The following is a 15,055-nucleotide window of genomic DNA, read 5'->3' on the forward strand; positions in this document are numbered from 1 at the left end:
GTCCCAGATTAGCTATTTTTAATCCTTTAGCTCCCTTATAATTTTAACCACTATAGCTTCATAGTGAATTCACGTGAAATTTTGGGAGGAACCTGAGACATTGTAGCTTTTAAAGAGTTATTAAACGAAATTTGATCGATTTAGATTGCTTACAAAATTATTTCTGTAACAACAATCTCTACAGTGCATCTTGATTAAATTAGGTCTAGACATTCTCAAATGGTTTTAATAAGTTTCAGAAAGGTCAAATTATAAAATTTTGGGGGTCAATTGTACAGGTATTTGATGAAAAATAAAGGGATTTATTTTCGTGAAAATTGTTTTGTACCCACGGACTTATAAATACCTTAGAGCGAAAATATTTTCTAATCACATTAAATCTAATATAATCACCCATAATCCGGTTTTAGATCCGATTTGACAGAACAGAAAACGATAAACAAGGGCGTTTTAATCATAAACGTGATCCAAACCGTGTTATGAATAGTCTAAAACTGTTTTAAATGCTTTTAATATATAATAAACATAACTCAAACTATGTCTGCCCATCCCCATCGGTTTTGATTAAATAATGTAATAAAAACCGAATTTAATATTTTGTGAAATTAGATATTAATTAACGAAAAAATAAAACAACATTTGAAGATCATTATCTCTAGTAAATAAACCACAACTTCCTGTATTTGGGTTCTGACCACTATATACCTTTTCAATTTAATTTTCCTAGCAACAATTTTTAGGACCTTGGTATAGAGCTTAGTGAATGGCCCCTCGTGGAAAATCTGCTCTCTTCAAACCTTACATTAACTAGACCTTTTACTAAATTAAAAGATAAAATATAAATAAAAATAAAAAAGAAGTCGCCCGCCCTGAAGAATTTAAGAGGATTTTAGAAAACCGTAAACAAAGTCCTTAAAAACAGATTTTTATCAAATATAAATTAAAAGTTTACTGTTTAATTAGTTCTTGCATATTCGTGTCACGATTACAATTGATTTAACAGTTAAGATAATAAGAAAATTAATTAAATAAATCATTAAGCGGTTTTAGTTCTTTTTACAACCCTAAGAAAATTATTTATCAAAATAAATGGTCAAGTTAAAAAATTAAAATGAAGTTAAATCTTTATAAAGAATATTTCAGTTAAGTTTTCATTTAAAATCCGATATCTAAGGAGCTAAATATCAGCGTGATTTGACTAACTAACCCCTTACGCGTTAAAACAAGTAACAGTTAAAACTGAGTTACCGTGCAGGGTAGTAGCTATATTTAATAATTAGTTTCATTTTAATGCCTGGTCACCACTGCACGCAAGCCACGAGATTAAGCCGCGTTTACACGAGACACTTTCGAACCGTTTTCAACCGTTTTGGAAAGGCCTAACACTTTAAAAAATAATATTTGCATTTTCTCGTGAAAGATCTCTTATTTTATCAACTTAATATTCCTTTTTGTACATTCCAAAACGGTTTAAAACGGTTTCAAAGTGTCTCGTGTAAACGCGGCTTAAAAAAATGATTCTCCAATTATTGCTAGTCATATTAAAAAGGTATCTTTTCCATCAATGGGAAGATTATTCTTCATCCTCTGGTTCCTCACCGATAAATTGAATCACTTCACTACTATAGTTTTAGTTTAGTTAACAAATGCTCTCACTCTCTCCGACGAAAATAGTTCGGGTTTTAATTCATTTGGGGAATTAGATTAGTTTAAGTTCTGGGAGATTATCATAAGTGCAAAATTGCTTGTAAATGTTATGGGATTTACTAATTTGCCAGGTCCTTGCACTAGAATTCATAAGTAAATTTTACCCAAGTAAATATATTGTTAGTTAACACAGGGCCAACGTGAATCACAATTCACCCACGCTCTGTTTTACTATTTCACTTTCTGTTATTCCAACTTACCTTTGGTATTGGTGCGTAGCTTACAATACAAACGTAGGTTATTTTACAGCTGTTTCTTTTACCATAATTCTAACGCGCTGTACTTACATCAGTTCATTCGCGAATACCCTCACAACGCGAATCACCAGAATATCATACGGTTATACGAGATTTTGCTTAATGTTAATGAGATTAAAATATTAAATAGATTAATTAAGAGTTTATAATGAAGGGTAAATTCAAGGTGAATAGTGATGCAGTCTCGTTGTCTATTAGGGATAGATATACATCGGCGCATAATTACAGCACGTTTAATTTAACTGATAATCAGGAACTTGGACAATCAATAAATTCCTTGAGGGTAAGCTCGGACTTTATTTTGGTTTAAAAAACATATTTTAGATTCTAAGTCTCAAAAAATAGCCTTTTCACTAAAAATCCCTACAAATAATTATAGTTAAACGAATTGACCATTATTGAAAAGGGTTTCCATCTTTCTTTAATTTTTATAGGCTATTTTTAAATTAAACTTTTCAAATTAAAACAAATTAAACCGAAAAGATTAGCGACGTAAAATATAACGTTCATTATAGGGTCTTCACGCATTGGTTAAATTCAAAGGTTTCCTTCAATTCTATATAGAATATCCGATGATATGACGTCATTAATGGCTGCCTTACGTTTTTTTAGAATTTATTAATTATTTAAAACAGCCAAATATTCAAAATTTCCTAAATAACCTAGCAGGCCTAAATCGTTTATTTGTTACGTAATTATTTGCATATAGAAAAATTGGAATATTGTAACTGAAGCTTATGATCAACATATTTTTATAAAATTGGGAAAGATAAGATAATTAACAGTAAAGCATAGAAGGGACACTGGGAATCATTGTGGTGCGGCTATGATGTACTTAGAGATGCTGAATTAGGCTTGTATCCAGGTTATGTCTCAAGCGTCGCGGGTTCACTAGAGTACCCACCCATATCTTTTGAAGCATCAATAAGCATTCCTTGTGTCACTTCTATATTTTACCTTATAGCACCCTGATAGCTAACTGCATCTATATGAAGGCAGTGTTAGAAACTAAGTCAATATCTGTCTCAATTGAAGAGTCAATTCCAAAAAAGATTAGGTGTAGTACACGTAAAGAAACCCTTGGTAGGAAGAAACAAGTTGGTAAAAACCATAATTATACCTCTCCAACTTAGTATAGAAATAGCCCAATGAATTCTAAATATGAGATAACGTCGGACGTAATTGTAATCGACTCATGTCATAGGATTATAAGTGGGCATATCCGATATCATAGAGGCTACCATAGGAAATTTAATCGTTCCCTCTCAAAGAATCCGTACATGATTTTTTCTTATTTTACACGAAATTTAATACAAAGAATGGCTGCTCTGTATCGGCGGAAGGATCGCATTACGGCCAAATTTAGTTTTATTTCCGCTCATATGGCGATGGTTGCTCTCGCGTACCGAGGACGCACGTATTTCCATCTGTTTACTTCCGCGATGCCTGTCCGACTAAACCTGGCATACACCTACCTACAACCCAATTATTATAATTTGTACGTCAGGGTTTTGTTGATTGAAACAGACATTTACACTTTTGGAAAAAAATGGGAGATCAATGGGATAAAAATGAAACAAAAGGTTATAGTGTGAACAAAACTTTGTTATATTTTAAAGTTCTGTTCATACTTAACCATTATTCCGATTTTCTAAGAAAATCATCACAAATCAGCACAAGTCTAAATCAAGCATTTTGTTCATAAAGAAATATACCGTGGTAGAATTATTAATAAGTCAGGGTAAAATATGTTATAGTCTGAACGAAACTTTGTTACATTTTAAAGTTCTGTTCATACCAGGACTTACGTGGATGTCCCCTGAATTAATCTACCACTGTACTTCAGTTCCTTAATTCATAAGGGGTCATACGTAAAATACTCCAATCATAACTTGAAAACAGTGCAAAAATGTCATAGAACATTTTAGACTTGAAATCGACAAAAAATATCATCCCTCTTAATTTATGGCAGACTTATCAGAAACACCCTTTATATTATTTAAAATAAAAATATGTACACGAGGTAGAGTTCATTCACGTATTTTGTAGTATATTCAAAAAATATTTAAATTAAGTAGTACATATTCTCCCAAATAACTTAAAAACTCTAGAAAAATCATCTAAATTATTCCACCATAAACAAGCTCGAATAGCTTAACCATACAGTAAGACTGTTACAGCAACCGATGTTATTTATAACCAAGGTGATAGGTATCCGCGGATATGCACAACAACGTTATATCTCATATGAAAAAAAGTAGTTCGTACATTCTCCAGATGATACGCGCTGTAGTTGTACTGGAATGAAGGCTGTCATTTAAACTTGGAAGGCAGAAAAAAACATAGATTACAAGTACATTTTCAGGAAAGCTAAACTTTGAAGAGGCGTTTTTTTGAAAAAAACCAACATTTCAATAAATTCAAAATCAAAAAATTATATTAAAAATTTTCATCAACAACTGTTCAACCTTTGTTTATAAAAGCTACTTTTATTCTTATGAGGCGTATTAATCCGCCTCAGGTTTCGCTATATTTTAAAGTGTCCTTGAACAAGAGTATGACCGAGGGGGTCAGTAACTCAGCGTTACACGTGTACAAACGGAATGCTTGTATTTAGAAGAAAATTTTAAAAGCTTTAACCTTGGTAGCAGAAGTTAATGACTCATTAACTTCTTGTTGATGGTGATTACACGTAACATGTAATTTAGTTAAACAACATAATGATTAATTACTATATAATATAAAAATATTAGGACTGATCTTTTCAGTACAGGGTGAAAATATCCATTGTTTACCAGACTTGATTTGATACATCCAGTTTTGATTAAAAAATGACTGTGTTGTTACGTGTTCATGCAATATTTCAGTGCGTGGGAACAAAAAACTTCTGAATTTTTAATTAATCTGACTGACGAAGCAAGACAAATTAAAATATAGCTTAAATTCACATTTCTAGCCACCATTTTTCAAAATATTCGCGAATTCTAAAAATCTTACCGTCCGGGACTCCGGGCCACTATTTTCGAGTTAAGATTGTATATAATATTTTACGGATGACCCCTTATATTTAATTAAGAAACTGATTCAAGACAATTAATGATTTCTAATTAAATTAAGGGGTCATCCCTAAAACACTCAAATCATAACTCCATTTGAAACAGTGTCCTTTGTGTCAAAATGTACTCATAGAAGTTACAATTTCGACTCAAAATCGATTTCCCAAAGAACATCCCCCTTAATTCATAGTAGACCTTCCAAAGACACCCTGTATATGTTTGTATTGTACTTAATGCATAGTCAGATTTAGTTAATTTTCGAATTTGATTAATATTAATAACAATATAGCTGAAGGTTTTACAAGAGGTGTGGTTGAGGAACTGAAGTTTGGGTCCGCGAGCCTCCTAGACTTACCAGAAACACCCTGTATTTGGTTATTTGAGATACAGGAAATTTGATATCGTTATGTAAATGCGGTATCGATACGTCTGCAATAACGTTTCTTTTAAATTTATAGACTGATAATGGATTGGACAATCCGGCGTTAGACTCCGCCGAAGGGAGCAGACCAAGTCTGGATATTTTTTCATTGCCAATAACTGAAGAAAATGCCCTGGGATATAACAGTAAAACGTGGGCCGGACGAACCGCGATACAGACGCAGGGTCTGACTCTATCTTGGCATCATATTACCGTCGAGGTCAAGATAAACGAAGAGAAAAATTGTTGCAGAAGATCAAATGGCGAACCTACAGTCAAGAAACTGCTCAAAGATGGTAAGTACCTAAAGGGGTAATCTTTTAGAATGAATTAAAGGTGTCTGATCAAAGTAAACGCGTGGTTTTTTTACGACCAGTCAGTGGTAGCGCCGAACCTGGGCATTTATTGGCTATCATGGGAGCTAGTGGTGCTGGGAAAACAACTCTTCTTAATATCCTTACCGGAAGGTCATTGGAAAATTTGGAAGTTCAAGGAGAGGTCAGAGTAAATGGACATAATTTGGGACGAACAATAACGCGAATGTCAGCCTACGTTCAACAAGATGACCTTTTCATTGGGACACTAACGGTTAAGGAACATTTAATATTTCAAGTAAGTTTGTATTTAGGTTCAAATTTCTTATACATAGATCATAAGTTTATAAGATACGTTCCACAAGTAAGACACTTCCTATACTTCGTAATGGTAGAGACAGCTCGAGCTAGTTCGAGGAAAACGACAAGCGAGAATTGAACTCCTACACTCGGTTAAATTGCAGTCCATCTTCCTATTTAGTCTGTACTAACACTTTGACAGCGCCTCACCAGGGGTCGCTTTAAGAGAATTTATGACGTTTCACCTACGTCGTTTCATGACTAGCTCTCAGTAACCATTGACAAACTTATGGAACATATCTTATAAATTTATGATAGTGTGCGGTAAAAACGGCTAGAGGAGCTTCAGTTTACCATTTACACAAAGAAGCTAGGGTACTTGCTGGACAAAGTCGAATGCTCTTTTTGTCCACAAGAAGCTTGGCATCCTTTTGTAAATGGTATGAATCCTCCTAGCCTGAAAACTACGTAAAACTCTATATTCTGAATTGAAAGGGAATACTACTCGTACATTTTTCGCGATGTGGTTCCCAAAATAGTGGTTCACTAAAACAGGTGTCATATCATGTAGTGGGATTTTGGCCGAGGGGTTGCTCAAGAGTGGGAGAGCTTAGAATACTCTAAAATTCCCCGACTGAAAAAGGAACTTTAAAGTCAATTTTATTCCATTTAATAAAATTGTAGGGTTGTTCGAAATAACGTCGATTAGCAATCATTCGGTGGAATAATAAACTGATTTAATATAGAAAAAACTTAATACTTTAATTGCGGAATACAAAAGAAAAAACAAACTTATACACGGCGAAAGCGAAATTTTACCGTCCCGAGACGGGTAGAGGGAGAGAGGTCGGCCCGTGCCTTCCTCGTACAGGTAGATGTTTTGTACGACTAAAGTTTTCTCATCCATCGAAGTTTTCTCTCTTCGATGAGAAAAATTTGTCATTTTTGGGGGCTCTTGCCCATTGGGTCGAAGGGGTCACGTGCAGTACGGAAGCCGCTTAGCAACTCCATATAAGGAGCGATTTTTCCCTCCAGCGAGGTTGTGACGTCTTAAAGGTTGCATTCCGTAAACATGACTCACGAGAAAGTGAAAGGGGACTCTGGGCAAGAGAAACCCAAAAATGACTATTGACGATAAACTTTTAAAGGGTTAGTGTTTTTAAAGGGTTAGTGAAATGAACATTGGTAATTAAATTTTGTACACGGTTATACACACAAATAGTTTTAAACAAAAATGATTATTAAGCAAACAAATAGGATTATTAAGTAAACAAGCAGAAATTAGTTTCGTTATTTAGTTATTTAGTTAGTTTAAGTTAGATTTATAATAAAATCATTTAACATACGCTCCCCCCCCTTGAACTATCAGTTCAAGATAAGGTGCTCCCTAATTTAGCTCAAGGTTGTAAAGGAGGGGTATAGGTCGTTTAAGTCGAGTGCCGTTTGCAAGTCTTACCGAACAAGACCTTACGATACCGTCGCGTCCGCGAAAGACTTCTTCAATTACGGCCATCTTCCAACATAAACGGGGCACATTTTGATCTTCAATTAAGACCACGTCGTCTTTCTTTAATTCCGGTGTTGGAATCTTATTTAAGCGGTGGTGCGCAGAACGTAATTCCAAAAGGTATTCGGATTTCCACCTCGACCAGAAGGTATCATTTATTCGTTGACGCAATTTCAAACGTCTGGTTAATTGAATTCGCGTAGCAGGAGTTGTAGGGTTTTGCGTAAACGACCTTGAAGGCAGTGCGGTGAGTCGACCTCCGACCAAAAAGTGCGCTGGGGTGAGAGGAGTTGGTTCACCAGCGTCTTGATAGACATATGATATTGGTCGAGAGTTTATGACGGCCTCGGCTTCTGTTAGGTAGGTCGTGATTTCGTCAATGGTGAGACGGGCCTGTCCCATGGATCTTTTAAGGCAGCCCTTAACTGAGCGGACTAGGCGTTCCCAGAAACCGCCCCACCAAGCGGCTCTTTCTACGATATAATGCCAAGATATCTTTAGGTTGCCAAAGTAACGACATACTTCCGGACTTCGAATGTTTTTGAACAGTTCCTTGAGATCCAGCTCGGCTCTTTTGAATGACTTGGCGTTGTCGGAATAGATGGATTTAACTATCCCACGGCGGGCAATAAATCGTCTAAATGCCTGAAGAAAGCTATCGGTCGACATGTCATTTACCAGCTCTAAGTGGCAAGCTCGAGTAACGGCGCAGGTAAATAACGCAATGTAGCATTTTTGCCCATCTTTCGTGTAAAGGGGTCCAGCAAAGTCCAGACCGCAAACTTCAAAGACCGGAGCTGGCGTTGTTCGAAAGGACGGTAGCGGCGCCATTTCGGCGGCAGAGGCTTTAATTCGAGTCCAACGGCAATGGTAACAATGATGTACCACCTTTTTAACTAGTTGCCGACCGCTAGGAATCCAAAAATGTTCGCGGACTTCTACCAGAGTATCGGTCACCCCAGCGTGAAGTAAACGTTCGTGCTCATTGTAGGCTATGAGCTCAGAAAGTCGATGTTTGGACGCGAGAATCCATGGATGGCGTTCTCTGTAGCTCAGAGAGGTAGAGGTTAAGCGTCCTCCCACGCAAAGTAAACCGTCATCGTCGAGGTAGGGGTGGAGTGAATAGATTTTCGATTCCTTTTCTAAGCTTTGCCCGTTACGTAAGGCAGTGACCTCTGTGTGAAAGCAGTCTTCTTGTGATCTCTTGATCCAATATTTTTCAGCTCGTGTGAGCTCTTCCGTTGATAGTTCTTCAAATGACCTGTCTGTTTTCTTTTTCCTGCAGTTTTCAGTAAAACGATAGATCCAGGCTGTTATTCGATACACGGGTTTCAGAAAGCATGTACTGAATTTTTTCAGCTCGAATACCGGCTCGGAAGCAGGCTGGACAGTGACTAGGCCAAGATTAACAGACCGGAAGGAGTTTCTGAGTTCGTCTTGTACTTCCAGGTTGGATACTTGTTTAGTTATTGGTTGTTTTGGGTGAGCCTCGGTTTCTTTACCGAGCCAAGTAGGACCCTTCCACCATAAACTATTATGTATGAGATCTGATACGGTACTACCACGCGTTGGTAGGTCCGCTGGATTGTCCTTAGTTCGGCAATGATTCCAATCAGCTGGATTTGTTAGGGTCTGAATTTCCCTAACGCGATTGGACACGAAAGGTTTCCATTCGGTCGCGGATCCTCTTATCCATTGAAGTGCTATAGTCGAGTCGGTCCACATTCTAATTTTTGTGGGTCGAATAGCAAAGGTTCCGAGTAGGTGTGAAGTTAAGCGAGATCCTATTACAGCTCCCATTAGTTCCAATCGTGGCATGCTTAGTTTCTTTAATGGGGAAACTCTAGTTCTGCACGAGACCAGCGCTGTTCCGATTTTTCCTTCGCAAGTCTTGAAACGGAGGTACGTGACTGCGGCGTATGCCTTTTCGCTCGCGTCCACAAAGGTGTGCAATTCGATTTCTAGCAAATTTTCTTTGCCCGTTTGGGAATAATAGTACCGTGGAACTTTTACTTCTCTCAGATTTCGGAGTTCTTCGCACCATTCATTAAATTTCGACGAGAGGTCTGTCGATAATTCTTCGTCCCAGGTCGACCCGTTTTGCCAAAGTTCTTGGAAAAGGAATTTAGCCTTTACTGTAAAGGGTGCTAGTAATCCAAGAGGATCAAATATTCGGGCTACAGATTTGAGTACCCATCTTTTCGTGTTCTTCCGAAGAATGAGAAATTCCAATAGGTCATCCATGACGAAAATCAGGCAGTCAGATGTGGTGTCCCAGGACAATCCTAGTATCTTCAGAGTTGCTGAATTTGACAGGCTTTGTGTGGATTTCGCTTCTTCTGTCGTTGGGTTTTGAAGGTGCCATAGTTTTCGTAGTTCCGGTGAGTTGGTCTTGAACTTATGTAGTTCCATCCCTGCTTGTTTTAAAATCTCAGTTGATTTGGTAGATATTTCGAAAGCTTCCTCGACGTGCTTTCCTCCCGTGACCAAATCGTCGACAAATAGACATTTATCAACTTTGTCACAGACTTCCGGTTCTTTCTCCTTATACTTTTTTACGTGGTGTCGTATCGTAGCTGCAAGCATGAATGGGCTTGAAGTAACTCCAAACGGGACCCGAGTCATTCGGTATACCAATAGGTTGGAGTTAGCATCTGGATTGTTTACATCAATCCACAGGAAACGGACAGCGTCTCGGTCATTTTCGCAGATCGAAATTTGTAGAAACGCCTTTGTTATATCAGCGGTAAATGCGATACGATTCTCACGAAATCGGATGAGAACGTCCAGAAGTTCTGGGTTCAGGTTAGGCCCTGCTTCCAGACAGTCATTAAGTGATGGACTTCCTAGGGCGTGTGAGGATGCGTCATGTACGACTCGAAGCTTGGTAGTTTCGCTGGCGACGCGAATGACTTCTCGATGAGGAAGGTAGTAAGTGGGGAGGTCCATTTTTAAGGTCATAGAGGTGCTAACTCTTTCGACAACTCCTGATTCCAACTGTTCCTTAATTACGTCGTTGTAATTCATGAATAGGACTGGATTTGATTGCAGTTTTCTTAGTAAAACTTGGGTTCTCTTTTTAGCGACGTTGAGATTATCCGCGAGTGTCAATTTATTTGGTTTCCAAGGGAACGAAACTTCATAACGTCCATTTTTGAATTGAATGGACCTTTCAAAAGAGGTTAGAACATCGCTGTGTTCTGGTGATTTTGAATCCGAGTCCCTTATACCAATTGAGTCGAGCTCCCAGAATGATCGGAGTTGCGTGGAGACCAATTCTTCCTCGGACGGAGTTACGGCGCTTATGTGCATGACTGAAGCCGTGTTTATGCCGATTGACGTGGACGTGACCATCGTTGGTCCGTTTATGACCCATCCAAAAACAGTATTTTGCGCGACGAGTTTGGAAGAAAGGCGTTCGAACCTTCCATAAACAATTCCCCAGTATTCATCTGAGCCCAAAAGCAAATCTATGGAAGAAGAGCCACTTTGGCCATCGTTGTCTTCAAGCGTGTCTACTAGACGGAGTCCTCTTTTCTTCATTTCTTCAACGACACCCGAACTTGGTACCGAGAAGACTGCTCCGCTTATCTCCTTCTTCGATTCGAAAGCTTCGATTGTGACTCGACGCTTGGGGTCAAAAGTGCAAGCTAGTTCTAGGCGAACTTTTCTCCTTTTGCTGCGTATAGGTTCAGCTCCCTCAAAGGGGTATACGTCCAGTTCTTCTTCAGAGATTACCGGTAGGTTCAGGCTTTTAGAAACACTTTCCTTGATAATCGTTACCTGGCTTCCGTTGTCCAGTAGACAGCGCAGTTTCTTGGTGCTTCCATCTTTAGGGTTTTTTCCGACGGCCTGGGCCATTTGCAGCAGGACCATCTTGTTCCGACTAGGTTCGTTCGTCCCTACATGATTATTAGCAGCTTGAGTTGGGCTTGAGGTTGAAGACTCTTGATTATACCCGCTTTCTTCATCTTTCCCTTCGCAAAGGGTAATGTGGTGTTTCTTCCCACAATTAGGACAGTTTTTACTGTTAGAGTCGCAGTTTTTCGTACGGTGTTTACTTCGTAGACAAATGAAGCAGCGTTGTCTTTTAAACACGAGGTCTTTTCTTTCCGCTAGAGTTAAGGCTTTGCACTCCGAGGTTTTGTGCTCTGAATCGTCACAGTAAAAGCAGGTTTTTACGTAAGCGCGACCTTTGTTAGTACCAACCAAAAGAGCGGAGGCAGTAGAGTGGGACGATTTTTGATTCCGATTTTTGTAACCAGAGGGGTTAACAAATATTGGCGGTTTTCTAGACTCTGATTCTTTATTTGTATTAGCTTGAGCTCTTTCGCGAAAACCGATTTCTTTTCGCAAAAAATATAGGAGATCATCTACGGAATACGACTTTTGATCGTAGTTACGATTAAAATCAATTGAAAGTTCTAATGGCAAAGTTTTAACTAATACATGGCATAATAAGACACCGTAAGAATCGGTGACTACACCGAGAGATTGTAAACTGCGAATTTGTACTTCACAAGTGTCATACAAACGTTTTAGTCCTTCAATGTCATTAGCTCTCTTTACGGGCGTTAAATTAGTTAAAATGTTCATGTGAACTGCCGTGATATCTTCTGAACAACCAAAGCGTTCTTTCAGATTCTTTATAGCGGTGTCATAATTCTGGTCAGTTGAGGCTAATCCCGACATTGACCTAGCGGCAGCCCCAGTTAAATAAGATTTAAGATAAGAGAACTTAGCTGATTTTGGTAGAGTAGGGTTGTCGTGGATGGTCGCTGAATATTGAGACCAGAAACTCAGCCAATTTTCGATGTCTCCGTTGAATCGTTCGATCTCCAACTTCGGTAGCCGGACGTTGGGTGCTGATGACGTCACTGAGATGCTTCCCGTCGTAGAGTGCGTTCCACCAGGTGCGAGCGGTGGAGGCGTTTGAGGTACTTGAGGAGTAGGTGTTTGAGGTGGTTGTAAATTAGGTGTTTGGTAGCCGTAGGTTAGAGGTGCCCCAGGTTGGGCGACTGCGGCGGCTGCCTGTTGCATCCTTATACCATCTAATTTCTCCAGGAGGCGTTTAGCTGAAGCACTAGCTTCCAAAATGTCGTCCGCGTACTTGCAGCAAACTTCAAAATCGTTCTCTTGTACCTCATCTCCATCGATTAGGTTTTCGATGAGATTATTTAGGTTTTCTAATTGCGACTCTTTGTCGTTTAGAAGTAACACACAGTTTTCTAGTTTATCCACGTTAGGTGTGGCAGAGTTCAGTTCATTTTTTATAGCGTTGATAGCGCGAGTAGCTGCAGACCGTACTGCACTACGCTTCTTGGTGTATTTCGATAGTTGTTTCGCGTTTTGAGTCGCCTCAACTACTTCTTCGTTTTCCGCCATATTTAATTTTTTTTTTGTTACCAGTTTTAAGACGATTTATACCGAGCGCGAGTGTTCCTTATATCGACGTATTTCCCGGGTTTCGGCACCAAAATATAGTGGGATTTTGGCCGAGGGGTTGCTCAAGAGTGGGAGAGCTTAGAATACTCTAAAATTCCCCGACTGAAAAAGGAACTTTAAAGTCAATTTTATTCCATTTAATAAAATTGTAGGGTTGTTCGAAATAACGTCGATTAGCAATCATTCGGTGGAATAATAAACTGATTTAATATAGAAAAAACTTAATACTTTAATTGCGGAATACAAAAGAAAAAACAAACTTATACACGGCGAAAGCGAAATTTTACCGTCCCGAGACGGGTAGAGGGAGAGAGGTCGGCCCGTGCCTTCCTCGTACAGGTAGATGTTTTGTACGACTAAAGTTTTCTCATCCATCGAAGTTTTCTCTCTTCGATGAGAAAAATTTGTCATTTTTGGGGGCTCTTGCCCATTGGGTCGAAGGGGTCACGTGCAGTACGGAAGCCGCTTAGCAACTCCATATAAGGAGCGATTTTTCCCTCCAGCGAGGTTGTGACGTCTTAAAGGTTGCATTCCGTAAACATGACTCACGAGAAAGTGAAAGGGGACTCTGGGCAAGAGAAACCCAAAAATGACTATTGACGATAAACTTTTAAAGGGTTAGTGTTTTTAAAGGGTTAGTGAAATGAACATTGGTAATTAAATTTTGTACACGGTTATACACACAAATAGTTTTAAACAAAAATGATTATTAAGCAAACAAATAGGATTATTAAGTAAACAAGCAGAAATTAGTTTCGTTATTTAGTTATTTAGTTAGTTTAAGTTAGATTTATAATAAAATCATTTAACATATCATACCAAGTCTCTATCCTTGACTTTCTTTTTTAAAGAAATATATTTTCGAATTGGTATTTTCGAAAAGAGTGATCCGCTGTTATAGTGAATGCGCGAAAAAGCTGCTTTTGGGTATACCGCTAAGTTGACAACAGCTGTTTCTACGAATGTTCGTGAAAGGCTTTAAATAAACAAGCTAGGCCTATATTTACAGCTTAAAAATATTTCTTTGGAGATTGCTGCAATTAGGAGTTTACGTTTTTCATAGAATTATGCATTATTTAGATTTAAGAGAACTATTTATACTAATTACGATGGCTGTCAATTACGGTTTATGCTTAAATCAGCGGTTCTAAAATGGGAGTATCCAATTTTAGCAATAATTATACATAGCAATTATTAAAACAGCAGTCTCTCATACCAGCGATTGTCAATGTAGCCATACAGACTACAGAGCACTTTTTGATAATCGCGATCATATAAGACACTTCATCAATGCATAAGCGACTGGAAGCCCTATCTAACTTAAACCTCAGACCACCTAACCATAGACAGGCAAAGCCGTGTTAAACCCGCGTTTACAAATGGCAATGCGCAACACGCGCCCTAACGCGTCAACCGACCTCAATTTATCGCCAAATTTTACTATTTTACTAGGGGTTTGGTGATAAACTCGTTACATCCGCCGCAGCCACAGCACTAGTGTCAGGCGTTGCTCTTGCTTTAAGTTGCTACTCAGTTGACTGTCCATGGTTAGGTGGTCTGAGCTTAAACTTACCAACCTACGATTACGGTGGTAGTGCGGGAGAGGGGGAGGGTTCGGCTAACTATTCTACACAATTTTGAATACGAACTGATTTCAATTTGAGTATATCTCATCAATGAAAACCATTTTCTACCCACATTCCGTCTCAACTGTCGACAGCATTGCCATCGTTCCAAAACGCCTTTTCTTTAATTGCAGGCTATTTTAAGAATGGACAGACACTTGACGTACAAGGAAAGACTGTTGAGAGTCGATGACGTCTTACACGAGGTTCGTACCAGTTATTTACATTAATTAACATGATTAACTGTCAATGACACGCGTCCGTATCTCCCGATGTACGTTTAACCCATCAATTTCATCAAAATTCCCAATTTCCTTTTAAAAATATTGAAGGATAGATTTTGTGACCACACGTAAAACCATTCGGCGTTTCCCGAATCCGCCCATTATCAAATCAGCCAGTTATTTATATTACTTAGCATAC

At 38.5% G+C, this 15,055-nt stretch overlaps 1 protein-coding gene across 1 annotated transcript in view; it reads left to right on the plus strand.

The window, feature by feature from the left end:
• Positions 1-15,055, plus strand: part of LOC149710099 (protein white-like) — a 28,534-nt gene that overhangs the window by 1,461 nt on the left and 12,018 nt on the right. Inside the window, exons 2-4 of the mRNA XM_089859072.1 lie at positions 5,479-5,737; positions 5,818-6,053; positions 14,767-14,838. Coding sequence (XP_089715198.1) covers positions 5,479-5,737; positions 5,818-6,053; positions 14,767-14,838 — 567 coding nt within the window. The remainder of the gene's footprint in view (positions 1-5,478; positions 5,738-5,817; positions 6,054-14,766; positions 14,839-15,055) is intronic.

Source organism: Phalangium opilio, unplaced genomic scaffold (genome assembly GCF_054372755.1).
Source record: "Phalangium opilio isolate 3A_F unplaced genomic scaffold, DU_Popi_V2 ptg000011l_1, whole genome shotgun sequence".
Lineage (NCBI taxonomy): Eukaryota > Metazoa > Arthropoda > Arachnida > Opiliones > Phalangiidae > Phalangium > Phalangium opilio.